Source organism: Mobula hypostoma, chromosome 21 (assembly GCF_963921235.1).
Source record: "Mobula hypostoma chromosome 21, sMobHyp1.1, whole genome shotgun sequence".
Classification (NCBI taxonomy): domain Eukaryota; kingdom Metazoa; phylum Chordata; class Chondrichthyes; order Myliobatiformes; family Myliobatidae; genus Mobula; species Mobula hypostoma.
In genome coordinates, this window is record NC_086117.1 from 21,052,637 (window position 1) to 21,080,133 (window position 27,497).

A 27,497-nucleotide genomic window follows, 5' to 3' on the forward strand; every position below is an offset into this window, starting at 1 on the left:
AACCATTACACAAGTGAGAGCTTCAATTTTCTTCTGAGACAGCAAACCAACTCTCAGCAGCCAAGCTGTAACCACTAACTAAATTTTATTCTATTTCAGTTGATATTACTAAGAAATTCAAAAGGGAACAGCTGTAAATAAAACTTTATTCACAATCTCAGAATAGAGAAAAATATCATGGCAAGTGAATGCACTACCTCTTCAGAGGGATACAGTATCATGCTTCATGCTGACTCACAAGGACAAGCATATCACCTTTGCTTGAATTATCAGTGACTCATTTTGTAAACATCATACTTCCCCCCACTTAAGTGAAACAATCTGTTCACGGTTTAGATGAAATCAGTGAAGCAATTATGAATCCCATGAAAATGAATATAATTAGATACAAGTATTTGGAGTCAGAGTTATACAGCACAGAAACAGGCCTTTAGCTCACCATGTTTGCTGACCGATGTGCACTAATCCCATTTTTCTGCATCAGGACTGTGTCCTTTCATACCTTGCTAGTCAAGTGTCTGTCTAAATGCATCTTAAACATAGTAGGCATATCCAATTCCACCACCTCCTCTGGCAGCACATTCCAAATATCAACCACTCTGCATTTATAGGACAGTATTTTATTTCATTTAATTATCTGCCCCACTGGTACTTACAGCAGCATCTTGTTGGTTGTTATTCACTCTCAATGCATCTATTACTTCTTTTTCATCAAATCCCATTTCCATGAGAGCAATCATTGCCTATCAAAGGAGATACAAATTGAGTGGCAACTGTTCCACAACATGCATTTCACTTACTTTGACATTACATACTTAAATTGATAATTTCCAAAAAAGCATATTACTTAAATCTTTTCACAGTCTGTTTAGGATTAATACTTAGTGTTGCTTAGCAGCATTCAGAAAAGGAATCTTAAAAACAGTTGTGAAATATCACTACATATGGCCTCCATCAACTCTGTTTGGCAACATGATTCAATTTTATTTTTGACTTTCCCTTTCCATTTCCCACAAATATGTAAGGATTCAAAGCCTGTGTAATGAACAGTCATAGGGCAGTGATCAGAGGATTAAGAGTAGGATTAATTAAAGCAGCTGATTCGAAACACTGACCAAGTACTCAGACTCATTACACATCTTTGGCCAATAACACAGCAATCTGCAGCCCCATCTTCCTCATTTTGCCAGCTAAAACATCAAAGAGTTGGAAGGCAGAGCATTCAATAGGCAGTTTTTCAAAACCTACAACTGATTGAGGGAAAAAATGACTACCTGTAACTCATTTGTGGCACATCTACACATCAGTGAGCACTCCTACTAATATAAATTATATTATGCACAAGGAAAATTCAACATTCAAACCCTATGACATCAGCATTGGGGGAAAATTTATTCTACTCACTCTGGGTTCTGGTCGAAATTCCCGTTTCCTCCTAATTCTCTTGAAGATGTCAGTCAGGTCATCTTGTTTGGAACTTTCACTAACTGCTTCCGGCTTTGTCTCTTCTGCAGCTGCTCTCCTTCCTCCAGATGTTCCAGGAACAGGTAATGGTGCATCAATTGCTGGGTCTTCTGCATGCTCAATCAGCCACTCCATGGCCTGTGTTACAGACATACTGGAGGTCGAAGGGAAACCCTGCAATTATTGGTACTGCTGGATACAACGATACTACAGATATTCAAACCCCAGAATGGGGACTGCAGAATTAAGACTCCTCACTACATCCATAAGCTAAATAAATCTAAATTATACAGTTATACTTGAAATTGAAATACAATAAAAACTTTAAATTGGCTAATGATTGATCATTGCACTCAAAACAAAATGTCTTAGGGTACCTAACACACTATTTTGACATACCACTCCCCAATTGATAATATAATTGGCATTAGCCAGATGTTTAAAGAACAGCTAGATTTGAGAATACACTGTTTCTGCTCTGTTTAAGGAGCATCAAAATAACAATGTACTACTTAACACAAAACAAAATCACCTTGAGTATTCCAAGTTCCCAGATCGGGGCATTTTAAAAATATCAGCATTTCCAATAGCTGAGCTATTGTAACAAAGAGATGTTTAGAAAAAGCAAGTCCTTTGAAAATGAAATAGTGCCCCATTTACGTAAATACTATTTATAAGGTTCTCTGCTTAAGATACAACATATTCCACAGAGGACTCTAGCCCTGACAGCCTTTAGTGCACATATATAGTATTAGGAGAAATGGGCAGAACTATGTCCACAATTCCATCCTTTCTTATAGACACACTCACTGATTCAGCCGCAATGCTTTAACTGCTCGGCTCTCGGGGAAGCCCATTTCCGTCAGTTGACGTAAAGCTGCCTCATCCACCCGTTCTTCCTCATCCTCATCCAGCATGGCTACGGAAAGGAAGAATATGCTAGCAATGATCACAATAATCCAGTTTTTCAGAGCATTCCACAGATTCACTACTCTCTGGCTGAAAAAATTCCTCCAAGGTCACCCCTCTAAATTACAGTCAGTACAGGCCTAAAGCTGCTAAACGCTCCTCATAAGTTCACTCTTCATTCCTGCAATCATCCTCATGAACCTCCTCTGGACTCTCTCCAAGGACAACAGATCCTTTGAGATACGGGGCCCAAAACTGTTGGCAAGTGTGGCCTGACTAGGGTCTTATAAAGCCTCAGCATCACCTCCTTGCTTTTATATTCTATTCCCCTTGAAATAAATGCCAACATTGCATTTGCCTTCTTTACCACTGACTGTACCTGTAAATTAACCTTCTGGGGGTCTTGCACAGGGACTCCTACGTTCCTCTGATCTTTGAACCTTCTCTCCATTTAGAAAGTCTTGCACTATGCTCCTTCTGCCAAAATGCATCATACATTTCTCACTGTATTCCAATTGCCACTTTTTGTCCATTCTTCCAATTTGTCTGAGTCCTGCTGTAGTCGCATTGCTTCCTCAGCACTACCCACCCCTCTGCGTATTTTTGTATCTTCTGCAAACTTTGCCACAAAGCCATCAATTTCATTATCCAGATCACTGACAAATAATGTGAAAAGTAGCAGTCCCAATACTGACCCCTCAGGAACACAACTAGTCATCGGCAGCCAACCAGAAAAGACTGCTTTTATTCCCACTCACCGCCTCCTGCCTGTCAGCCATTCCTCTATCCATGGCAGTATCTTTCCTGTAACGCCATGGGATTTTATCTTGTTAAGCAGCCTTATGTCTGGCACCTTTTCAAATGCCTTCTGAAAATCCAAGTAAATGACATCCACTGTGTCTCCTTTATCCACACTGCTTGTTACCTCCTCGAAGAACTCTAGCAGATATGTCATGCAAAATTTCTCTTTACAGAAACAATGCTGTCTTTGACTTATTTTAGTCAAAATAGACAAGACCTTATCAAAGACCTTACTAAAGTCCATAAAGACAACATCCATTGCCCTATCTTCATCCAGTTTAGTTACCACTTTGAAAAGCTTCGTCAGATATGACCTCACTCAGACAAAGCATGATAACCTTTCTTGAGGCCTTCGGCCTTGACAATCCAAGAGATGCTAGATCTTCTTCCCCAGAATTCCCTCCAGTGGAAGTAAGGCTCACACGCCTGAGGTTCACTGGCCTATCCTTGCTACCTTTGAACAACAGAATATTAGCCATCTCACACATGACACAGCTATTAAAAATATTTGAAAATTTAAACATGGAATAAATATCTTCTCTGCACAGTTTTTACTAAATCAGTAGCTTAATCTCCAAAATGATTTGACCAAGCCATTCAATATAGCGAAAAGGCTTGATGAGCTTGCATTGGAGAAACAGTTTCATTTTCGGTTCTGAAGAAATGCCATCAAATGGAAATGTAAACTCTGTCCCACTCCACCGATGCTACCTGCCCTGCCGATTATCTCCATCGGTTTTTGTTTTTATAGCAGCTTAGAGTTTCATATACCATATCAAAAACAAATCAAGACTAATTTGTGAATAATATTTCCAACAACCGAGTTGATAAAAAATATTCATGATTCTATGATCACTCAAGTTTTATCACCTCATTAAAGCATCCCTTCCTCCAGATCTGGCAAAGATTTAGGAGGAAGAATTTAGCAATCTCCACAAATAAGGCAGAGTATTACTTTAAACCCACTTTTTCTCACCTATTTCTCAGAATGCTTTACATTTTAAAGTAGTTATAGAAATGCATGTTACATTGCTTCAACAGGAGGACTTTAAATAGCCCTTTATAAACTAGAAATTGTCAAATTCCTTGATTTCTTTGATTTCCACAATCATTTCCTTCAGCGCATAAGGTCTCAAACACCATGCTCATTATATTTGGAAAATAAGTAACTTCATTTCTTAAAATAGTCCAGTACATCCATACTTGCTACGTAACATTCCAAAAACGCACATGCACTCAGCCATACAATGTAATCAACAGAATGAACATTTTACTCTCACATTTAGAACTGTAATGTCTGTTCTTACATGTCTCTCATTGGTCTGCAGCACAATCTTAAGGTGGTATTAATCAAAAATTAATTTGAATCCTGTGATTTCCTGAGCTCCCCAAGCTGCTAGTTAGTTTTCTTTTGAAAATTTATATTTCAGACAATCTGAGGAAAAGTATGTGTCTCATACTCCAAAATGACATTGATCAAAGAATTCAAGGCAGTAGTTTCATTTAATAAAACACATCTGGCACTGATACAATGTTACCAATTTACTTCCATGAAAAACTGCAAAATATAAACACCTTCTTACATCCTGTAACACATAAGCTCATTGGGACACAAACCTGACTCCCAGACTGCTCTGAGGATGCCATTAATGCAGGAAATGGTTTCAGTTCACTTTAATATAGCTCCACCCTTTGGCTTGCTGGCCAAGTACACCTAGTTGGATGGTCTTTGATTGAATCTATTACAGTTATTATTTTATAGATTTGTAAAGATGTCCACAAGAAAATGAAACTCAGGGTTGTATATGGTGACATATGTACTTTGATAATATGAATTTACTTTAAACTTTGAAGTGAAGAAATGTAATATTTTCAGAAAGTCTGTTATTTCCACAAACTTTTTACAAGGTGTTTCTATAATTTTTTTTATTAAAAAAGTCCCTTGTCACATTACTATGATGTTCTCTGTCCTCAATAATATTGTGTCTCACCTCACAATCTTTAAAAGAAAAAACAGGATAATGAATATCAGAAAGCACCAAATACCCCGATTACAAATGCCATTACTTCTGATAATTCAGTTCAATTGTCTTCAAAAAAAAAATTTTTGTCTTTAAAATTTCAGTTGCTCCTAATCTGTACTAGGGAATAACCTTAGAAAGTACATTTTTGTGGTTAGAAAACAAAATCATCGCCAGAGAGCAGACCATTACCTCTCCTTAAACAATTGATAACCTTACCATTTGCCTTCTTGAATAGTTCAACAGCATCTGGATTTAGCGCTAGCAGCTTCTGTGCCACTTCTATTAGCGAAACAAGGATTTTCCTGAGTTCTGTCTGAAACTAGAAATGCACACTGGTTTATGACATATTTTCAGTTAAATATCATTGTCTGGCTGAACAAAAGTTCAAAAAAGACACATTTTCAATGCACATCTGGTATATTTTCCAGTAATGCTCAATCACATCCTGCTGTTATTTATCTAGTCATTTCACATCACAAGCTCTAGTACTCAGGTAAATATCTATACCAGTTCATCTGCTTCTACTTAGTCCCTCTTTAAATTCCACATCTTTGCACAAAATGACTCTTCTAAAATTGCATTGCTTGCAACAAGGCAACATGACTACCTATTCAATAATTAGTGTTAGAAAGCAGACATGGTCATATTTTGGTTTTGCTTCTAAAATTGCATTGCTTGCAACAAGGCAACATGACTACCTATTCAATAATTAGTGTTAGAAAGCAGACATGGTCATATTTTGGTTTTGCTTCTCCCATTATTCAGCCCCTCTGTGATTATAATTCAAGCACCATTAGCTCTACCCTCTCCCTTAACACCTCCTGCAATTGATCATCATTATTCTGCAGGGCTGAGTTCAATATTGCTCATCAGGTGGAAATAATATGACAAGACAGTTAATTAACATCAGATGGAAGACAGTCCTTTCCCAGTCTACAATTTTGTAGGCCTTGGCAGCACGGTCTCCCAATAGGCAAGCTTGGCTCTGTCATAAACACTGGAAACCAATGTTAAATATCCTTATAAGGGAAGTTGCCTTAGTTTTCCTGCCTAATGAAAATCATGGAGAAAATTTAGAAATCAGAGATGCAAGGGGTCTTGTGAGTCCTCATGCCGGATTCCGTGAAGATTAACTTGCTGGTTATATTGATGGTAAAGAAGGCAAATGCAATAAGAGCATTCACTTCAAGAGGACTAGAATATAAAAACAAGGCATATAAGGCATTAGTCAGATCGCACTTGGGAGTATTGTGAGCAGTTTTGGGCCCCTTATCCAAGTAGAGATGTGCTGGTATTGGAAAGGGTCCAGAGGAGGTTCATGAGAATGCTTCCAGGAATGAAAGGGTTAAAATACAAGGAGCATTAGATGGCTCTGGGCCTGTATTTGCTGGAGTTTAGAACAATGAGAGAGGATCTCACCGAAACCTATCAAATATTGAAAGGCCTAAACAGAGGCATGGAGATGATATTTCCTACAGTGATGCTGTCTAGGACTAGAGGGCATAAATTCAGAATAGAAGGACGTCCCTTTAGAACAGAGCTCAGGAATAACTTCTTTAGCCAGGACATGATGAATCTATGGAATTTATTGCAACAGATGGCTGTGGAGGCCAAATCCTTGTGCACATTTAAAATGGAGGTTGATAGGTTCTTGATTAGTGAGGATATCAAAGATTACAGGGAGAAAGCAGGAGAATGAGGTTGAGAGGGATAATAAATCAGCCATGATAGAATGGTAGAGTAGAACTCAATGGGTCAAAGGGTCTGATATGGTCTTGTTGGGAAGTATTCTGGAGTTATGTGAATACAGCAGATATTAATTCAAGCAAGAATCAATCTTCAATTCTTGATGTAAATCGCAAGCAGTAGATTGAAGTTAAAAGCACACCTTGCAAATAAATAACTGTCTGTGGAGCAAAGACTAAGAGATATGGTTTACTAAATGATGACACTGAAACTTTTGCATATGCATCAGCCAAACGTTAAGACAATGGAGTTGTGTTAATTGGCCTGCATCAATCCTATGGGTTTAGTTCATTTGTGTCATTGTAATCAAGTTCAAGGAAGCCTGCAGATAAGAATGATACCATCACTTAGTTCTTATCAATCATTGGGCTCTCTGTAGTCAGAAAGTTTTAGAAAATCTGTGTTAATTACTTTCTCCCAGCAAAGCTGTTTGAACCTTCAGACGAGTCTTATCAATTACACTTCATCAATTATCAATTATAAATATGCAAATCAAAAGAACCATTTGTCAACCCAAAGTATTGAAGTAAATAATGTCATTGTAACTACTGAAATGGTATTGCATCACCTACTGTTACCTTTGATTTTAAGGGTATAAAAATGTAATGTACTTTTGAGTTTGAGAGACTCTACTAATAGCGGCTCCAGAAAAATGTCTATGATGATGAATAAAGACTTCTATTATCACCAGCTTCAGTATCTCTCAGATGACTTAGTGTTCATAGTCACAAGAGTTTTATGGTCAAATATTAAGTAAATCTGGGCTTCAAGAGACAAGTAATTTCTTAAAGAAAATCTGTATGGCACAACTGAGCAGAACTTTCCCTCTGGATGCTGCAGGATAGCTACAGGCTTCCGTGCAAGAAACCCTCTTTCTGTGGCTTAGGAACCATTCCAATAACCCGGATGACAGCATCCTGCTACAAGTAATTCTTTGTCACCATCTGTTGCTTATTAAATCTGAGTTGGAAAATACATTCATGCTTCAGCAGTTAAAAGTCATCCAGAATGCAGGTGGCATTTTTCAGAAGCTTTAAAACTGAGCTTTATCATTTTCAATATCCAAAACAAACTCAACTTAACAATGGTAACGCATTATCTTATTAACTGTATGTGCTCTTCAAATTCATATAGAGAAACAATTACTTTGGAAACAGCCTACATAAGCTCATCAACTGTATCCTCTTGCCAGCTGTTGGGATGGATAGGAATTTGTCCTGACCAAAGTAGATCAGAATCATGCAGAGAAAATGTAATTAAAAGTATCGTACATCTCGCAGGTTGTGCTGAGTGACCATGCGATCAGCCTGTCGAGCAGCAAGTTGAGCTGTCACTTTCATGATGGCCTCCTTATCTGGTGCCTTTTGCTCTTGTTTTTTCTGAAAGAGAAGGGAAATCTCATTATATCTGACTACCATTTGAGAGTGTAATGCAGACTATAAACTACTAATGCAATATCTAACACCTTGTGAAGTCAAACTGAATCAACCAGTCTGGGCAAAGTCAGAAGTACTCATTTATCACTCCATAAATAAATCATTATTTTCCACAGGAAATATGAAGAACTATGTAAAAGCCTCTAGTTCACATTCAGTACTCTCCAGTTCAAGATGAACCCAAAAATTAAGTGCGACAAGATGACAGCAAATTCTTTGTGTGACATGACAAGCAATCCTTAGTGATATGAAACAACCAGTGAATTGGACCATTGCTTTCATATATTGTGGAACTTTACCCTAAAGGCATTGTACATCATCTCAAACAAGTGGTTTACCTTTTCTTCAGCAGAAACATCAGCCATTTTGGGTGGAGCAGCAGGGGCCCGCTTTTTAATTAACAATAAAACATCTAGAATGAAAACCAAAGGTGAAAATGAATATGCAGATGAGAGAACAATTGATAGTAGATTATCTGAACACACTACTCAGTCATCTCACCAGACTACAAAAAACAAAGCAGGGTAAGAGGAAACAACAGGAATTCTGCAGATGCTGGAAATTCAAGCAACATACATCAAAGTTGCTGGTGAACGCAGCAGGCCAAGCAGCATCTGTAGGAAGAGGTGCAGTCGACGTTTCAGGCCGAGACCCTTCGTCAGGACTAACTGAAGGAAGAGTGAGTAAGGGATTTGAAAGTTGGAGGGGGAGGGGGAGATCCAAAATGATAGGAGAAGACAGGAGGGGGAGGGATAGAGCCGAGAGCTGGACAGGTGATAGGCAAAAGGGGATACGAGAGGATCATAGGACAGGAGGTCCGGGAAGAAAGAAAAGGGGGGGGGGGTGACCCAGAGGATGGGCAAGAGGTATATTCAGAGGGACAGAGGGAGAAAAAGGAGAGTGAGAGAAAGAATGTGTGCATAAAAATGAGTAACAGATGGGGTACGAGGGGGAGGTGGGGCCTTAGCGGAAGTTAGAGAAGTTAGAGGGTAAGAGTAAATATCACTATCCATTTAAACCACAGGAATTACCTAAAGCAGTTGAAACTATAATGTTTATTAGGCCATTAATTTTACCTGGTACCTGGACACTCAGTGGTTCACCATAGACTTAGGTTTGATGAGCAAAAGATTTGCAGATGTTGCAAATCTAAAATAATAACAGAAAATTCTGGAGATGCATGGTGTGCTGCTACAAGAAAGCAGCATCCTTCAAAGACCCCTACCATTCAAGTCATGCTCTCTTCATACTAATACCATCAAGTACAAAGTACAGAAGCCTTTGCTCCAACACAACCAGGGTCTGGAACAGTTATTACCTTGCAACCATCAGACCCCTGGACCAGTATAGATAACTTCAATCACCACTACTCTGAACTGATTTTAAACTCACTTTCAAGGACTCCTTACAACTCATGTTTTCAGTATTATTTTTATTTCCATAGTTTGTCTTCTCTTGCACATTGGCTTTTTGTCAGTCTTTGTCTATGAATAGTTTATCCATAAAATTCTATTGTACTACTTTTTTCCTGTTAATGCCTGCAAGAACATGAATCTCAAGGTAGTATAAAGTAACGTGGGTACTTTGGCAACTGTTTTACAATGAACTTTGAACATTTTTCATGTTTGGGCAACTGAGTTACTCAGCAGACCCAAATCATTGAAGTACAGTCACCATCAAGTCTTTGTACTTTCCATGCATCCCACCTCTAGATACCCATTTTTCTGGAAGTTATAACAGTAGGATTAGAACTCAGAGTGAACTCCCAAGCAAGCTTCCTTTATCAGTATTTGACCTTTAAAAATGATGAATTGCTACCTAAAGAAATTGACTCCAAAGATCCTTTCCATTCACATAGTTGCGCTGAAACTCACCTTTATCCTGGAGGTTTTCTTCAGCCACAGTCTTTGTGTCCGACAGGGCCCTCTCTGAAGAAGCATGAATGAGTTTGTGGTGTGTAACTGTCTTTGGATCTTCCAATCCTCCCTGTACACACTGCAGGATATGCCAATAAATGAAAAAAAAAGTGATCTTAACTCTTAAAGATACACCACAGTAAACATTACAATACAGGCCTGAATTGCATCTTTTAATGCCGGAGCACTATCTGGCACTCTTATTAGGCTTAGAGCACTGGTAACAGGATAAAAGAAAGAAAATTTTAAAAAACCAGCTAAACCAATGCTGCATTAACGTATTTATAAATTTTGCCTGTTTTCTCTTACTCCTCAATCAATTGGCTCTTTAGCAAAAGACCTGTGGGCAGAGGGAACCTGCTGCAAGAGATGCCCAGGAAGTGTTCTATCCACAATTGAAAGGAATACGTGTCATGCAGTGGACCTCCCATGGATATAAGGGCTTGTTCTGTATTTTCTCTGCTCGGACTGAGTGCTAAGAATGTCTCAGGCAAGCCCAACTGACATTAACCACTCAGCTGTTCATATTCATCTCACACCACGTCTTATGTTTTTAAGACATTATCTCATATTACCACTGTGCTCTGCAGTGGCTAGGCAGTGCCAATGCGGCATATACTGCAGTGTTACATAACTCTCAAATAATTTACCAGGAAAAAAGAAATCTAAATTTGACAATTGTGTTCTGATGCTTTCTCCATAGTTGTCACAAATGAAAATTTCACATACTCGCTATTCCTCAGTTGCGAGCAGTCTATATGCACACATTAGATAAAAGAATCATCCAGATAACAAATGTTCTCATCAAAATATCAAAAGTCTGTAATGATGGGACTCCACTCTCTAGCTGGCCTCCAAATATCAATATCCAATTTTTAACATGTACTGCTACTTTGCTACTTCAGTATACTAAAATTCTATGTCTAACACCACCTTTGGAGTGTCTTTGGAGTAGCCAAGTCCAAAGTAGCAGACTCCTTTGGAGTCATAGTCATACTTTATTGATCCAATTTCCCCTGGGATCAATAAAGTATGACAATGACTATACCATAAGTGGAGTAGTATTACCAAACACCAGTTATCAGATTCCAAAACAACTGAGAATGGTAATGACTATGACATTGCAAGCATTAGGCAAACTTTAAGCACAGTTCAAGAAGCAAGCATAGTTTTCATTTTTCCATTGAAGACAAAGTTCTAATCCAGTTACAATAATGGGATAGTCATTTTTTAAAAAATAAAGTCAGTGTATAGAAATATTCATGCTCCAGTTTCTCTTCTGAGACTGATTCCCCACCCCTTCAAAGAAATGCAAGTACTGTACACCAAACATTTAGATAACATAACCTTAAAACAGTAAACAGCTAATATTGATCACGGTTCTTCCCTTCTCAACTAGCCCTTTGTTATCTACCATCAACAAACTCTCTCCAAAATAAAATCAAAGCACTCGTCTTTTTGCCAATGACCATCCCATTTCCAATACTGTTTCTTGAAAGTCCCATCGGCTGCCAAACCTGTGATCTTCTTTCCTGGAAACAAGTTTGAATCCTTCTAACCAAAGTCTCACACAAGCAAAGTTACAAAAGATTTTGTCATTCTGATAAACTAACCTTCAAAGTTCAAAGTAAATTTATTATCAAAGTACATACATGTCACCATATATAACCCTGAGATTCATTTTCTTTTATTGTGGCCACACTCTATAAATTCTTAATAGAATAATAACCATAATGGAATCAACGAAAGACTGCACCAGCTTAGGTTTTCAACCAGTGTGCAAAAGACAAACTGTGCAAATACAAAAATAAACAACAAGAATAAATAAATAAGCAATAAATATTGAGAACATGAGAGAAAGAGTCCTTGAAAAATGAGTCCATAGGTTGTGGGAGCATTTCAATGATGGGGCAAGTGAAGTTGAGCTAAGTTATGCCCTGGTTCAAGAGCCAGGAATGATAACTGTTCCTGTACCTTGTGGTGCGAGTTTGAGGCTCCTGATGGCAACAGTGAGAAGCGAGCTTGTCCTGGGTGGTGGGGGTCTCAGACAATGGATGCTGCTTTCCCGCAACAATATTTCATGTAAATGTGCTCGATAGTGGGGGCAGCTTTACCAGTGGTGAACCTTCTTCCACCTGCCCCTCTGCAATTATCCATTTGGCAGCAATGCACTTTACTTGGTCGCTTTCTTATTGATCCAGTCAGACCAAAATCAATTGCAACAGTTTCTGTTCACATGCCATCAGACTCTGCCAAGAAATTATCCCCCACCCCCTTCCATTTCTCATTTATAAGCTCTCCTATGGCAATAGTTTTTGTACATATATTGATTATAAACAGCGCCATTCTGCTTGACACATTATGTAAACTATTAGGCTGTGCATCAAACATAGTCTTCAATAACTGGAAATTTCCTCCAGTTGACTATCAGCAAGGTCAAAGACATCACCATAGCTTTTGGCCATTCCCTAGTTGCTGACTTCATTATCCCGGGCATCCACGTATGAAACAGGTTCTTCACAATCTATGACCATTCATCAAGGTGAAGGATTGAATGTTGAGATGTAATGCTAGTTATGGGCAAAGACAATGGAATGGACAAAGTTACTGAGAGAATTGAACAGAAGAATTGGCTACGATGAGGCCACCCTCAGGATAGAGGAGCAACACCTTTATTCCATCTGGCTGGCCTCCAACTTGATTTCTCCTTCTGGTAAAAAAAAATGCCCCCTTCTTCTGTTCACCACTCTAGCCTTTTACCTCTTCTTACCTGCCTCACCCTGGGTTCCCTCCTCCTTCCCTTTCTCCTATGGTCCATTCCCATCTCATATCAGATTCCTTCCTCTCCAGCCCTTTACCTAGATTCTGTGCAGAGCCCTAGTTAAGCATTTCGCCAAGTCTCTGGCCCCAGATGGAGCCTGTCCCATCAGAACGGCTCCTCCCTCCTTTCTAATACTGCTGCCAATGTCCTACAAAATCAAACCTATTTCTCCCATGCCAATCCTTGAACAACATATTTAATTCTCTGTTCTCACTAACCCTGTGTCAACTTGTACATGGCTCAGGTAACAATTTGGAGATTATTACCTTTTTAGTTCAGTGTTTTAGTTTAGTCCTGAGCTTTTCAAGTTCCCTCAGCAGAAGCGCTTTCCTTGTTCTTCCTATGTCATTGGTACCCAAATGGACCATGATAATTGGATCTTTCCCTTTTCCTCTGCAGGTCAGATGACATGTCCTGAACTCGTGCACCAGGCAGACAGCACAGCCTTTGCGACTCTTGAACTTTGCAAAAGAAAATTGTGTCTACTCCCGACTATACTACCCCCAATTACTAATATGTTTCTCTTCTCTCTCGACTCTTGAATGCCTTCCCGAAACATGATTCATGAAGGCTAGCTGCAATATTCTGGTAAATTTTAATTTGATGATGACCAAGAAGAAAGAAGAGGAGGGGGTGCAGCCAACAGACCTCCATTAATATTAACAAGTTTTTAAACTAGATGACATACGTAAGGAAAGCCTTTTTTAGTTCATTCACTTACAAGTGCCTATAGCATCATTACCTTCATCACACCTTCACTCATTCTACTCTGAGAGGAGCCTCTAATATCATCCTTGCATTTCTTCATGACTAATGCTCTTCACCTTCTCCTTAAGTAGTGCTTCAGATTTCATTTCTCTATGCAATGTAGTACCTTATATATGATCACCAATAAAAAAAAATCAGCTGTGCCTCTTAACTGTGGAAGACACTAGCAGGATGGTGGAAATTCCAGGTGTCAAGGGTTATCAAGTGTGTGAAATTACCATTACTAGGGAGAAGGTTCTTGGGAAACTGAAAGGTCTGAAGGTAGATATGTCACCTGCACTGTGTACTCCCCAAGGTTCTGAAAGAGGTGGCTGCAAAGATTATGGAGGGATCAGTAAAAATGATCTTTCAAGACTTACTAGATCTTGGAACGTTTCCAGAAGATTGGAAAATTGCAAATGTCATTCCAGTCCTCAAGAAGGGAGAGAGGCAGAAGAAAGGAAACTATAGGCCAGTTAGTCTGACCTCAGTTTTTGGGAAGATGTTGAGAGTCGATTACTAAGGATAAGGTCTCAGGGTACTTGGAGGCTGTAGTCTGGATGGTTTCCTCAAGGGAAAATCTCGCCTGACAGATCTTTTGGAATTCTTTGAAGAAATAAGAAGCAGGATAGAGAAATGAAATAAATAAATAAATTGGTCGATGTTGTGTACTTGGATTTTCAGAAGGCCTTTGACGAGGTGCCACACCTCAAGCTGCTTAACATGCTACGATCCCATGGTATTACAGGAAAGGTTCTAACTTGGATAAAGCAGTGGCTGATTGGCAGGAGGCAACGAATGGGTCAGTGTTGGGACTGATTCTTTTTATGTTATATGTCAATGATTTGGATGATGGAATTGTTGGCTTTGATGCAAAGTTTGCACGCAATATGAAGATAGGTGGAGGAGCAGATAGTTCTGAGGAAGTAGAGAAACTACAGAAGAACTTAGATTAGGAGAAAGGACAAAGAAATGGCAAGTGGAATACAGTAAACAACAGGAATTCTACAGATGCTGGAAATTCAAGCAACATACATCAAAGTTACTGGTGAACGCAGCAGGCCAGGCAGCATCTATAGGAAGAAGCGCAGTCGACGTTTCAGGCCGAGACCCTTCGACTGCACTTCTTCCTATAGATGCTGCCTGGCCTGCTGCGTTCACCAGCAACTTTGATGTAAGTGGAATACAGTGTTGGGAAGTGTATGGTCATGCACTTTTGTGGAAGAAATGACAGGGTTGACAATTTTTAAAAATGGAAATAAAATACAAAAAACTGAGGCACAAAGGGACTTGGGAGTCCTTGTGCAGGATTCCCTGAAGGTTCATTTGCAGGTTCAGTCCGTGGTGAGGAAGGCAAATGCGATGCTAACATTCATTTCAAGAGGACTAAAATATAAAAACAAGGATGTAATATTGATATTTATAAAGCACTGGTGATGCCTCACTTGGAATATTGTGAGCAGTTTTGGGCCGCTTATCTTATAAAGGATGTGCTGAAACTAGAGAGGGTTCAAAGGAGGTTCATGAAAATAATTCCAGGATTGAATGGCTTGTCATATGAAGGGCATTTGATGGCTCTGGGACTATATTCACTAGATTTCCGAAGAATGGTGACCTCATTGAAACTTATCGAATGGTGAAAGGCCTTGATGAGTGGATGTGGAGAGGAGGTTTCCTATGATGGGAGAGTCTAAGACTAGCAGGCACAACCTCAGAATAGAGGGGCATCCTTTTAGAATGGAGATGAGAAGATATTTTATTAGCCAGAGAGTGGTGAATCTGTGGAGTTCTTTACCACAGACAGCTGTGGAGGCCAAGTCTTTATGTATATTTAAGGCAGAGGTTGATAGATTCTTGACTGTTCTGGTCATGAAGGGATATGGGGAGAAGGCAGGTGATTGGGGCTGAGGGGAAAAATGGATCAGCCATGATGAAATGGCAGAGCACACGCGATGAACCAAATGACCTAATTTTGCTTCTATATCTTATGATCTTAAAACCACCTCGTCAATTAAGCTTTTGATCTGTCCCAACATCTTTTGTGGCTTGGTGTCATATTTTATTTGTCAATGGTATGGAATATTTTTCTAACTTAAAGACAATGCAGGAATGTGTTCTGGTCAATCAGTTCAAGCCATGTGTAAGAGCTACTTTGTGAACGGAATATCATTTTTTCACACAAATTTCCAAAGCCTAACAATATCATGACACTGATGCGAACTACCATTTTCCAGAGCAGTAAACTTTATACAAGCTTAAGGACTTTATACTGCAGATCAAAACTCTATGAAGCCGTCCAGCACATTTCAACAAAACGGCAAACTCCAACTTATTCTACAAACATACCACTGTTTACTAAAAGGTAGGAAGCTCACAAATTTGGAAAGATTTTTCCCCTTAATGTTCTTGGAATTAAATAATAATTCTATTATGACATTCTACATTACGATAAATCATAACTTCACAAGAGTATTTTTCAGATTAGTGTTGGAAAATAGCACCCGTGTCCCAGATAGCAGGAAGTAAATATTGTGCTGCACAGTTAATAGATACAGATGCTATTATTAGATGCTACTTGGATTTCCTTGCCTTAGTAAACCAGTTTCCAGCATCCCCTAGTGGAAGTGCATGTGCATAGAGCCAGCAAGGTAGTATCACACTTATTTATGAAGTCACCACACTATGAGAGTTAAATGAGTCAGGGAAGCTGTTGCAAAAAGATGATATCAATGGATGTCTGATCTTCCTGGTACTCTTGCCTCAAGAATCAATCATTTAGAAGGTGAAAACTAGTTTTCCCTTTAGCGAATCTCATGATAAAATAATTAACAATGCAAAAATAAAATGCCAACTTAATCAAGACATTGAGAAGAAGGCCCTGCACTAAATTTGACTTAATAAAAGGTCCATTGTTTCAATCTATTATAAAGTGGAATATAACCTATTTGTAGAAAACTCAAAGGCCCAAAACCAACAACCTTACCATCTTTCACCAGAACCATTTTCCAACCACTCCAAGCCAAGAATAAATTCCTTCAACACTGAATTCTAGGTACACTCAGTAAAAGCACAACCAGCCTAAGAGTAACTAACAATGTAAAAATACCAAATTAACCAAGTCACGAGATTGAGGGCCCTACACAATACAGATCTCAAAAGTTCCGAGCATTACTTACTGGAAGGTCTGTGGCCTCAATCTATTAATAAAGAACACCCAGTAAAAGCACAACTACACCAAAAATAATTGACAATTCAAAAATACGGTACCAATTTAATCAAGACATGAGATTGAGGGCCAAAATATCTACTGCATCTCAGCTAACACTTCTCACACCAATAGCATAACCAAAATATGTCGTTTCTCCAAATAACAATTAAAATACAAATTTTAAAAGACCTGCAGCTTGAAAATAAGATGTAGAAATTTAACTTGTAAACACTTAACATCTATTACATAATGGACTTGAAGAACATTAATGGAAAAGACAAGCAAACGCTCAATGCAAAGTTTTAATCAATTAAGAAATTACCAATAATGATACTGGAAAGCTTTTAAAAAGAAAGGCATTCTGAGCCAAATATATTTTTTTATATTTACTCTAGCCTGGATGTCACACAAGGAATTATTCCTCGTGTGATATCTTGGCTACAACACATAGAACAGTTTGCAGGACTGATATGGAAGGGCTGATGATTAGTTTTCTGTGGATAGTTAATGTTCTAACCATGTTTATTGATTCCAAGTGGCAAAACACCTGGAGATTAACTTCCAAATGTGACATTGCTTCATAAGCAAATTTTAAAATGCTACTTGATTTATCAGATAGTACTGAAGTAGCTTAGGCAAGGAGCAGGGCCCCAATGCACTTAAGAGATCTCAGTCAAGTCAGATAGCAAATGGGTAAACCAGTTTAGGGTACATTAGACCATAAGGCATAGGAGCAGAACTAGGTTATTTGATCTATTGAATCTGCTCTACTGTTCCATTGTGGCTGATTTATTTTCCCTCTCAACCCCATTCAGAATCAGAATTAATATCACCAGTACGTCTGGTGTCATTTGTTGTCTTTGTGGCAGCAGTATAATACATAATAATAGAGAAAAAACATGAATTTCTACATCATGTTTTTATATAGTTAAATTAAATTAGTCCAAAATTTTAAAAAAGTAGTGGGTTCAATGTCCATTCAGGAATCTGACAGTATAGGGGAAGAAGCTGTTCCTGAATCCAGTGTGTGCCTTCAGCTCCTGTACCTCCTTCCTGATGGTAAACAATGAGAACAAGGCATGTCCTGGGTGATGGGGATCCTTAATGATGGATGCCACCTTTGAAGCATCATTCCTTGAAGGCATCTTGTATACTACAGAGACTAATCCCCATGATGAAGCTAGCTAAGTTTATATAATTTTCTGCAGCTTATTTTGATCCTGTGCAGTAGCCCCCCCCCCCATACCAAATGGTGATGCAGCCAGTTAGAATGCACATTAGGAGAAGAAGGATGCTTATGTGAGAATGCTGTTCTTGGTCTACAGTTCAACATTCAACACCATAGTTCCAACCAGGCTTGACAAGAAGCTCAGAGACCTCGGCCTTGACCCTGCTTTGTGCAGCTGGATTCGGGACTTCCTGTCAGATTGCCAGCAGGTGGTAAGAGTGGGCTCCCTCACCTCCACCCCTCTGACTCTCAATACAGGAGCCCCTTAGGGCTCTGAACTGAGTCCCCTCCTTTACTCCCTGTATACCCATGACTGCGTCGCCACACGTAGCTCTAATCTGCTAATTAAATTTGTCAATGACACTACATTGATTGGCCTCATCTCAAACAATAACGAGGTGGCCTACAGGGAAGAAGGCATCTCTCTGACACAGTGGTGTCAAGAAAACAGCCTCTCCCTCAATGTCGCAAAAACAAAGGCGCTGGTTGTGGATTACAGGAGGAATGGAGACGGGCTAACCCCTATTGACATCAATGGATCTGGAGTTGAGAGGGTAAACAACTTCAAGTTTCTCGGCATCCGCATCACTGAGGATCTCACGTGGTCTGTGCACATCAGCTGTGTGGTGACAAAGGCACAACAGCACCTCTTTCGCCTCAGACAGTTGAGTAAGTTTGGTATAGGCCCCCAAATCCTAAGAACTTTCTACAGGGGCACAATTGAGAGCATCCTGACTGGCTGCATCACTGCCTGGTATGGGAGCTGTACCTCCCTTAATTGCAGGACTCTGAAGAGAGTGGTGCAGACAGCCCAGCGCATCTGTAGTTGTGACCTTCCCATGATTCAGGACATTTACAAGGACAGTTGTGTAAAAAGGGCCCATAGGATCATTGGGGACCTGAGTCACCCCAACCACAATCTATTCCAGCTGCTACCGTCCGGGAAACAGTACCGCAGCATAAAAGCCAGGACCAACAGGCTCCAGGACAGCTTCCTCCACCAGGCCATCAGACTGATTAACTCTAGCTGATTTGAGTGTACTCTACATTACATTAACTGTTCTATTTTTATAAATTATTATAAATTGCTATGATTGCATATTGCACATTTAGACGGAGACGCAACATAAAGATTTTTACTCCTCATGTACATGAAAGACGCAAGAAATAAATTCAATTCAATTCCGTAGTAAACAGTAGAAATTTGCAAGTGTCTTTGGTGACTTACCAAACCTCCTCAAACGCCTAATGAAATATAGCCACTGTCATGCCTTCTGTGTAGCTGCATCGATATGTTGGGCCCAGGATGGATCCTCAGAGATACTGACACCTGGGAACTTCAAATTGCTCACTCTCTCCATTTCTGATCTCTCCACAAAGACTGGTGTGTGTGTGTTCCCTCATCTTGCCATTCCTGAAAGTCTACAATCAGTTCTTTGATCTTACTGACATTGAGTGTAAGGTTGTTGCTGTGGTACTACTCAAATAGCTGATATATCTTATTCCTGTACGCCCTCTCATCACCATCTGAAATTCTGCCGACAATAATTGTGTCATCAGAAAATTTATAGATGGAATTTGAGCTGTGCCTAGCCACATAGTCAAGGGGTGTAGGAAGAGTGGAGCAGTGGACCTACTCCTGCATTCTCCCCATAACATTTGATGCCTTTACTAATTAATTGCCTCTGCTTTAAATATACCCAAAGCCACACATGGCAATGAATTCCTCCTAATCTCTGTTCTTCTCTGAGGTTGTGCCCTCTGGTCCTAGGCTCTCCCTTTACTGGAAACATTCTCTTCACGTCCACTCCACCCAAGACTTTCAATATTCAAAAGGCTTCAATGAGATCGACCCTCATTCTTTTAAACTCCAGCGAATACAGGCCAAGCGCTATCAAACACTTCTCCTCATCCATTAACCCTTTGATTCCCAAGATCATTCTCAACTCTCCTCTGGACCCTCTCCAATGCCAGCACATCCTTTCTTAGATATGGGGCCTGAAACTACTCACAATACTCCAAATATCTTTCTTGTATCTTTAAATAAATTCATGGGAATTGCTGGAAATACCAGCTCTCACTATAGGAATCTCCAGGATTTTGAACCAGTGACAATAATTGATTTCAGTAATAAGGATTAGATCACTTCCACAAAAGCTAGTAAGTCTTTGGTAGTGAAAAATATGACCAGATGGGAAAGATGCAGTACAGGGACAGGCATCACCAACAGCAATGATAAGAAAATTAGTTTTAGTTAGTGTATTTATTTTAATGGTGCTAAACTGTGACTTCCATTGAGTTGCAGCTCAGATTTAATGTTTTTTTAAAAAGATTTTCATTAGGTTCGTAGAGATTGTTTTAGGGACAGGAGTGTTAGGGGTCAGGTTGGGGTTTAGAGACAGGGATATGGGGAATTAGAGGTCAGGCTGGAGTCAAAGTCTCCACCATGTGCTGGAAGGCCAGCAACGTAGACAGGGGACATTCACAGACCAGACCAGGATGTTGAGCTGGCAGACCAGTGTCGATGAGCACCCCCCAAGTCAGCAAGTTGGGATACCATGTGGGTAGGAAGAAAGAGTCCCATTCACCCCCCTGGGCTCACCAACTGGTGTGACCCGAGTTTCAGGCCCAGTGTTCAGGGTCTTGCCATTGCAAGTCCAGAGTTCAAAGCCTAGCGGTCGGTGATCAGCAATTCCTCAGTGTCAATGCCAAGGATCGAGGCCCAAGGGTCAAATCAGAAGTCCGAAAATTGAGGCTCATTAGCTGGAGTCCCGAGAGTCTGCGAATCTCTGCGAGTACAGTGGGGAAGTCAAAGCCCAATGTCTGCGAGTGGGTGAAAGGGAGGCTGGAATGGGTCTTGCTTTGTTGTTTTGTTGTTTGTTGTGTTCTGTATTGTTCTGCCAAGCATTGTGGCTATACTATGTTGACACTGGAATGTCTGGCATCACTGCAGGCTGCCCCCAGCACACTCTCAGATGTGTTGGTTGTTAATGCAAATAGCACATTTCAATATACAATGAATAAACAAAATTTGAATCTGGTATCTTGGAATGCACAATGTATTTGGAATGGCAGTCAGATTTCAATTTCCTTGTGGGGCTTATACAAATGTTTCAGTAGGTAGCAGAATGACAACTGTTTGGTTATGAAATTAGAGAAGAGGATTGGAAGTACAAAAAGAGAAAATTTGAAACCAGCAACAACAAATGAAATCAATAACATGCAGGTAAAGATACAGGCAAAATAGCTTCAAGTAAAAAGTGGGTAAAGGAAGGAGATAAAAGTAATAATCAAGACTTTCACATACAAACACAATGAATTTGGTCTTGATAAGTTTGTTTTCAGTTCATCTTTTAAAACAGTCTTCTGGAATATAACTACCAACTGGCCAACACAGCAGTAGATTTCATCCATCAAATATCTTACACAGCTTTCCCAAGTTTAAAAATAACATGCTCTGGCTGGCAGCACATTAATGATGGTGAAATCAACACGTTTGAACCAGAATCAAAAATTTTGTCTGGCCAAGAATAACTAGCTATAGCCAGAGACAGGAACAATGTGCATACCATTCCTGTGGGCTAAACTCAGCTTCTGGCTGTGTCAATGGCATGTACATTACCAAAGAATTAACATATTGAATTGGACAGTAAGATACGAGTAAAATGGAAAACAAGTTCTGGAGCAAATTGGACATCTATTCATTTCGTGAAGCCTGGAGATACTCAAACAACTATACCAAGAGCCAAACTCAAATACTCTTGCGCTATCCTCAACAAAAATGTCATTGCCAAAAACCTCAAAACTTAGGTACAACACTGAAAGAGAAAAAAATATACAAATCTGCAAAGACAGAAAGAGAAACAGTATTTTTTTAAAAAAGGAACCAATTTATTAAAAGAAAACTGAGCATTTCTTTCACTGTCTGCATCTAACTGGATTCTGATCAATGACTCTAGCAGATCAGCCAGAATAAAGAATCGTTGCATGCTGTTTGATCCCAGGCACTTTTCTGGACATATTGATAGAAAGTTCTCTTCCAAAAATCATAATCCATGTCTTTTGCTTTTTTTTCTAGGCCTTGTTCCTTTAGATGATCCAACTTACTCAGAAAGAAATTGAAGGTGCAAACTTAGTGGACAAGGTTGCAACTACAAAATGGCCCAGACACATCTTCATTCAAGTATGTACTTCCAATTTCTTTCTGACACCATGGGAAAGTGAAAGCCAGAGAACTCATTTTCACACAAACACCATTGCTTTCACAGTGACGGTGATCTACTTAACTATAAAACATTCCACCTTTTCCAAACTTTAACATTGGGATATCATTCTTCCTTCCAACATTGGTAAATAATTCATACACACCTTCTAACAATATAAAGCAAATGGTTCCATCTTAATTTGTGGGTTTTCTCCCATTTAGCTGTTCTTCCAAATGAAAACTGAACTAACATGTTCTTGTCTCAAACACGAGAAAATCTGCAGATGCTGGAAATCCAATGATGCTGCCTGGCTTGCTAAGTTCCTCCAGCATTTTGTGTGAGTAACATGTTTCTGTGCACAAGTCTGGGTGATTATTAACTACCCTGGCTTGCAGTTAGCAACCAAGTTATTGTGCCTGATGGTGACCTGGATTTTTTTTTTTTAAATACAGGATGCACTAATTCAAAAGGCTGCAGAATAAATACAAATTTAAGATTCATTTGTGCATAATGTTGGCAAGTAACCTGACATCCAATCTAGCATGATCATACTTTCACACACTCTTTCTAGCAAACATCAAACCCGAGGTCTCGGAAGTGCGCAAGTGATCAGACAAATATCTTTGTTCAAAACCAGGATGCAGGAATTACTCATCAACTTAATTCTTCACAGTCAATTAGATCAAACCCAAGAATCTTTGTCCTACTATTTACTTAAAGTTGGGAAGTTGTCATAACTAGGTAACACTGGTATACACATTTTTATAGAAGCATATTGTGGAAATTACAAGGTGCACAAATGGATATAGATCTCCTTTGCAATGCAAATTCCCCTTCTTCTGGGCTGCAAGATCAGCTACACTGTATAGAATAGAAAAATTCCCTTTGCTTGGAAAATTAACAGCCAAAGAGGACAATCAGTGCATCACGTCTGTGCTGATCGGTCTTCATAATCACAACGTTAAATCTGAAAAGACCACTTCCATAATAAACAGTGAGATGGAAAAAAAAAGATATGCCTCAAACTAAATAAAAGGAATCATCAAAATCAAGATTTTAAAATATTTCACTTCACTAGCGACAAGAACTAATCATTATGATTTTAACATAAAGTGATCTAACTTTGCATTAAGCTGCTAGTGCAGAGTATTTCCAACAGCTGAACACTGCACTCTGAGTTCATCTATTTTTGGCAGTTAGTAATTGCCAGGGCACAAGTGAAAGAAGGAGCCCAAACTTTAAAAAAACTGAGCAAAAGACAAACTATTAATCCAAATCAAGAATTCACTGGAACCAAAATCCAAAAACTGCTGATAAGAAACACTTAATAATGCAAACTAGCTGAAAATAATTTTCAACAAAGATCATAGCTTTAAGGACTGACATCAACTCCTTCAGAGCTAGGCACCAGTTTTTTGAGCATCATCTTCTACATAATTAGTCTAGTTTGCAATGATCACCTAGATGATGATGGGGCTTTGAAACAGCTCAAGCAAATATGTGCTAATAAATTTATGACCCTGTCAAATAAATCCATAATAAATTGTAAGTTGCGTGTTTTCTATGTACTTAAATTAATAGAAAATGCTTGCATTTGTAAAACACAGGCCATCGCTGCAGCTCCAAAGCACACCTGCCTGACAAAGAAAAGGGAAATTGTGTTCACTATTGTTATGCAAGCAAATTCTGCAGCTAACTCAGGCATAGTGAAGTCCCACAGATTGAAATGAGAATGATTTCCAGAACTTATTTTTAGCTAGCTGGGGGACAGTGATTGGTCAGGTCTCGTGCCAAGCAAACCTTTAACAGATGGGGCACTTTAAAGAGAGCAGTTCCAACATCAAGGCACTTCAAATTCTGCACTGAAATAACTACTAATGAAGATTAAGTATTCACATATCCGGAGTAGGACATGAATCCACAATCTTGAGGCTAGCGACAGGCCAAAACCAACACTTAGATCCTTAAAAAGCCAATGAAAAAGCCTATTTACCATTAAAAGGCAGACTGTGCACAGATTAGAATCCAGTTGAGGAGAGGAAAAGGCAGTCCACTCACAGCATCATGTACACAAAAGTTCCTAAACGTCAGGACTAGAAATAAGCCTGCTTTGAACTACACAACATTGAAAACTTATAAAACTTCAACTGTAATAGAATCAAAAAGGTAGAGTTCAAGGGTAAAAAAAAACTCAAGTGACAAGGGCCTGGATAGGATGGAATTTGTGAAATCTGTTCAGGAACGTTTCCTGAATCAATAGCGTGACGCTAATACAGCTCGGGGCAATGGAGTTTGGAGTTTAATTCCAGCGCCCTCTGAAGCAAGTTTGTAGGTTCCTTCCAGTGCTCCAGGTTTCTTCCCACAGTCCAAAGATGTACCGGTCAGTAGGTTAATTGGTCATGGTAAATTGTCCTGAGATTAGCAAGGGGTTAAATTGGTGGGTAAATGGGGAAACTACTTTAAAAGTTACACCATGTACGCAGTACAGATAGAATTCAGATGGCTTAGTACATTTATTTATGGAATGCAGTCTTTGCCAAAGGACACATGAAACAAATCACACTTCCCAAGTTGCAAAGATGCCAACGTCCTAAGCAAGGTTCACTGGGAGCATTGAAGATGAAATGCTGATAGTAAAGCCTCAGTGATTTAACAACGGAACAAAATTGTATTCTAGAAGGAGGCGGATGAAAGGGCAGGACAAGGGCCCCGACCTGCGAAAGGCAGCCAGTGATATAACCACTGAAACCACGAGGGCAATAGTTCCCATTTCCCAAACATCCCAGCAGGATTCATCTCCCTCCCTCCACCCCAAACACCCTGACAGGGATCACCCCTCCCCCAGACGTTCTGGAAAGGAACCACCCCCACCCACAAAACGCTTTAGGTAGGGTTCACCTCCCCCACCTCCTAAACGCTGAGAGCAGGTATGGACTCCCCCAAACGCTCTGGGCAAGGAGCATCTTCCAGTCCCACCCCAAAAAAACGCTCTGACCAGACAGAGATCAACTCCCCACCCCCCCATTACCCCCAAACGCTCTGGGCAGGAATCGCCGCCCCCACCACCAACACACCGCATGGCACCGACTTCCCACCAGAGCAGATCACCCCTCTCCCAGTACAGGGCAGCCATGCCGTGCCTTGCCCCCACCCCCTGGGCCCGCGGGGCAGGACAATCCCCGGCCTGGCTTACTTGTTTCAGGCAGCGCTCCTTGAGCTTCTCGATCCCTGTGTCCTCGGTCACCTCCTCCACCCACTCGGCCCCCTCCATGGTGCAGATGTGGAGCCGCACCACCTTCCCCGCAAAGATCTTCTCCTCTTGCACAAACATGGGCCCGGCCGCTACCGCCGACTTTATCCAAACGGCCTTTCAAAGTCGTCCGGCACCTCCAGGCCACGCCCGACCTCCTCACCGTCCCTCCGCCCACAGGCTCAGAGACCAGTGCGACCTTTCACCTCTCACCCGCTCCCGGGGGGAGGGAGGCAGGTCTCTTTGTCTTCACCTAGTGCGCAGACGCACGTCATGCAATGGATTGTGGTTACTGTAGTTCCCTTTATTTGGTGATACAGTAGAACTATTCAGAATCAGAATCAGGTTTATTATCACGGCATGTGTCGTGAAATTTGTTAACTTAGCAGCAGCATTCAATACAATACATAATATAGAAGAAGAAGGAAAAAAAATCTATTACAGTATATGTATGTTGAATAGCTTAAAATTCGAGGAGAAACAGAATCAGGTTTATTATCACCTGTTAACAGCAGCAGCAGTACAATGCAATACATGATAATATAGAAAGAAAAAATAAATAATTAAACTAATTTGTTATCTGAGTGAAGTTTGTTATCACTGACATATGCCATGAAATGTGTTGTTTTGCCTCAGTACGGTGCCAGGCATAAAGTTTACTTTAAGTTACCAAAAATAAATGGACAATGCAAAAGAGGCCTAGCAAGATGGTATTCAATGATTCATGTACTATTCAAACATCTGATGGCAGGGAGGAAGAAGCTGTTCCTAATATGCTCAGTGTGGGCCTTTTGGCTCCTGAACTTACCCCCAGTGGAAGTATTGAAAAGAGGGCATGTCTCAAATGATGAGTGACTTTAATGATCAATGCTGCCTTCTTGAGACATCCTCAGTTATCCTCAGTGGTGGGAAGGCTGGTACCCTTGACAGAGCTGGATAAGTCTACACCCTCTGTAGCCTGCACTTTGGAGCCTCCATACCAGACTGTGAAACAAACAGTCAGAGTGCTCTCCACGCTTACTGGGCATTTCATTTCCAGTGCTTGGCTCCGCTCCCACATACTTCCACTCTCCTACATTTTCCTTTCTTTCTTTTTAAATCTTTTTATTAATTGTCCAAAATTTTAAACAGAATAACAGTATTGATACAGAGAGATTGGAATAATTTTATTGTCGATAAACATGTATAAAAAAGACTTCAAATAATACAGGTGTAATAGACTTCCAAACTCTTAATATAGTTAATCATAGAGAAAAAAAGAAATAAAAAGAAAAAAAATAATGCAAAGAAACCCCCCCCAAAAAAAACTAAATACTAAACCCAAAAAGAAAGCAAACGGAAAAAAACAAGGCTAGACCAATATCTTAAATCGAAAACATTCAATATTGTCGTCAACTCCACTCCTCTATTCATATATTTTAAGTTAATAAGAAGGATTTGGAAAAGGTCAAATTACATCATATGAAAATGTTGAATAAATGGTTTCCAAGTCTCTTCAAATTTAACCGAAGGATCAAAAATATCACTTCTAATTTTTTCTAAATTTAATAGTTTGGGAAAACCATTGAAATGTGGTAGGAGGGTTGGTCTCCTTCCAGTTCAATAAAATGGATCTTCTGGCCATTAAAGTAACAAATGCGATCATCCGACAGGCTGAAGAGGATAAAAATCTATGTTCCTTCATTGGCAAACCAAAAATTGCCGTAATAGGATGGGCTTGTAAGTCAAAACACAAAACTGTT

The 27,497-nt window shown here is 39.7% G+C and overlaps 1 protein-coding gene across 1 annotated transcript in view; it reads right to left on the reverse strand.

Annotated features, from left to right (window-relative positions):
* The window catches only part of ubac1 (UBA domain containing 1), a 43,870-nt gene extending 17,929 nt beyond the window's left edge, over nucleotides 1–25,941 (reverse strand). Inside the window, exons 1-8 of the mRNA XM_063073596.1 lie at nucleotides 25,699–25,941; nucleotides 10,255–10,375; nucleotides 8,719–8,792; nucleotides 8,216–8,323; nucleotides 5,415–5,517; nucleotides 2,275–2,383; nucleotides 1,405–1,618; nucleotides 657–743 (exon numbers count right to left, since the gene is read on the reverse strand). Of these exons, the coding sequence (XP_062929666.1) occupies nucleotides 657–743; nucleotides 1,405–1,618; nucleotides 2,275–2,383; nucleotides 5,415–5,517; nucleotides 8,216–8,323; nucleotides 8,719–8,792; nucleotides 10,255–10,375; nucleotides 25,699–25,836 (954 nt within the window). The 5' untranslated portion in view covers nucleotides 25,837–25,941. The remainder of the gene's footprint in view (nucleotides 1–656; nucleotides 744–1,404; nucleotides 1,619–2,274; nucleotides 2,384–5,414; nucleotides 5,518–8,215; nucleotides 8,324–8,718; nucleotides 8,793–10,254; nucleotides 10,376–25,698) is intronic.
* Nucleotides 25,942–27,497: the final 1,556 nt, after the last annotated feature.